The 2,292-nt window shown below is 33.3% G+C and overlaps 1 protein-coding gene across 1 annotated transcript; it reads left to right on the plus strand.

Moving 5' to 3' along the window:
- The first annotated feature begins 214 nt into the window (after positions 1 to 214).
- LOC133795742 (nuclear poly(A) polymerase 1-like) lies at positions 215 to 1,779 on the plus strand. The gene is made up of 5 exons (XM_062233199.1): positions 215 to 331; positions 424 to 501; positions 698 to 805; positions 1,345 to 1,407; positions 1,507 to 1,779. Exons 1-5 carry the CDS (start codon positions 215 to 217, stop codon positions 1,762 to 1,764), a joined length of 624 nt encoding a protein of 207 aa, XP_062089183.1. The 3' UTR covers positions 1,765 to 1,779.
- Positions 1,780 to 2,292: the final 513 nt, after the last annotated feature.

A 2,292-nucleotide genomic window follows, 5' to 3' on the forward strand; every position in this document is an offset into this window, starting at 1 on the left:
GTGAGGAAGATGAATTTCCTTATAATTGACATTTATTTATATTGTTAATTCAGATTTGATATTATTTTCCTAAAAAAAAAATACAGAGAGTGCCATAAGATATTGCCTACAAAAATTTGTTCCATAACAACATCATTCTGCAAAAAAAGATAAAGAAATTTGAAAAAAAAAAGAGAAAAACATAATAATAAATTTGGGGACAATATATTCATAAATGACGAATCCAGGATTAAGCAACAAGAATAACAGGCAGCGTTTAGGCATTACAGAGCCCATCTCAATGGGTGGGCCTACAGAGTACGATGTGATGAAAACGAAGGAGCCTGAAGAGGTTTTCGTTTTTCTTTTAATTTACAGCCTATCATGTTGATATTTTGTTGTTTTATATGAAGTTATGCTGAAAATGGTTTGTGGATGTTTCAGTGTTTGCAAGATGCTGGATTGTACGAGAGTCAGGAAGAGGCTGTTGGCAGGGAGGAGATACTTGGCAGACTAGACCAGGTGGAAATTTTCTCTGTTTGGCTGCTACGAAAATAATCTTTTAGAAAGAATGTATAATCATTATTTTGAGTTTTGATTAGGTTTTTGTTTCTATTTTAATAAGTTGGTATATGAGCAGATAAGTGTATGTTAGTTTTTGCTTCTTCTTGTAATGGTTGATGTTATTATTGTGTTTGTGTTTTGTGAAATGAAACAGATTGCGAAGGTATGGGCCAAAACGATTAGTCGGGCTAAGGGTTTCAATGAGCAACTGGTGCAAGAAGCCAATGCAAAGATTTTCACTTTCGGTTCTTATCGATTAGGGGTAGGACTTTTCTTGTCTCTTTCTCAATCTTATTATATATATTTACACATTAGAATATTATCCGCACTCTGTTTGTCGAATATTCAATTGTTTTTTTGATAGTTAGATAATGATAGGATTATAAATGTGTAATGGTTGAAGTTCTTTGCCTGATAAACTTGCTTCCTAGTGATACCTATACTAAGGTCATTTGTTCCTAACTTTATGAGAAGGTTATTATTTGAGTATGACTTAGATTTTGTTGTAAAATAGCAACTGTTGATTAGGGAGTAGGAACTGAGAGTATCGACTTTTATTGCATTCCAGCTCAAAATGCTCCAACCATACCTTTCTTCTGCCTAGTTGGAGTCTAATATTAAAGTTCCATAGCCATTTCATTTAACAGTTGCATACGTATAGTAGTATGCAGTATCTTCTAAAAGATTACACTTAATTCTTTATTTTTAGAAATGCACTCTGGTAACTTTCTATTGTTATGATTAACTTGTTTATGATATGTATCTAACATACCTGTGCATTTACTTATCTTTTTTTGACAGGTGCATGGCCCAGGTGCAGATATAGACACTCTCTGTGTTGGACCCAGATATGCAACAAGAGAAGTGCGATCAACTTGCCTCTTTTATAGCGCACCACAAGTAATTTTACTTCTTTTACTTTCTTAACTTGAGAATGAAATTGCTCCTATTAATTGGATGCAGGAGGGTTTCTTTGGTGAACTACATAGAATGCTAGCAGAGATGCCTGAAGTTACAGAATTGCACCCGGTGCCTGATGCTCATGTTCCAGTGCTGAGCTTCAAGTTTGGTGGGGTTTCCATAGATTTACTCTATGCTAAACTGATACTCTGGGTTATTCCTGAAGTAAGTACTGATTTTATTCTTGAAGATGGTTCGGGTCATCCTAATCTGTATCTGCTTTTTATTTATTTTTTTCTTTTTTCTTTAATATTTTTATAAAATGTGTATCAAATGGAAAATCTTGGGTTAACGGTTTCTCTTTGATTTAACAATGTAAAATAGCATATGCCACCAGTAACCCATTAAAGAAATAAATTTAACTTTCCCAAGGCAATTGGAAAAGTCTCACATATTCATGAAGAAAGAAAGAAACTGATATGGAGGAAGTTAAAGGAAAAACAGAGGAATTATTTCAAATAATTATCAAGTAATTGATGGTCTTAAGAAGTGATTAAGAGGAGTTTATTATTTCAAATAAATACCTAGTATATCAATCATCTCATAAAATTACTATAAACGGCACCATTGAAGGAATGACTGTTATTCATATTAAAATGCAAATGTGATGAATTTGCTTCTCCCATCAATGCACTAGATATATGTTCACATCCACAGTAGACAGTACCGTTCTAACAAAGAACAATGCTTTATAAACCAGAGAATAGGAGACACTTCAAATGAATCTAGGATCTTCTATTGAAGCCTCTCCTTTTATTTTTCGTTACATAGCCTCTCCTATTTTGAGTG

The sequence above is a fragment of the Humulus lupulus genome, chromosome 8 (genome assembly GCF_963169125.1).
Source record: "Humulus lupulus chromosome 8, drHumLupu1.1, whole genome shotgun sequence".
Taxonomy (NCBI): Eukaryota; Viridiplantae; Streptophyta; class Magnoliopsida; order Rosales; family Cannabaceae; genus Humulus; species Humulus lupulus.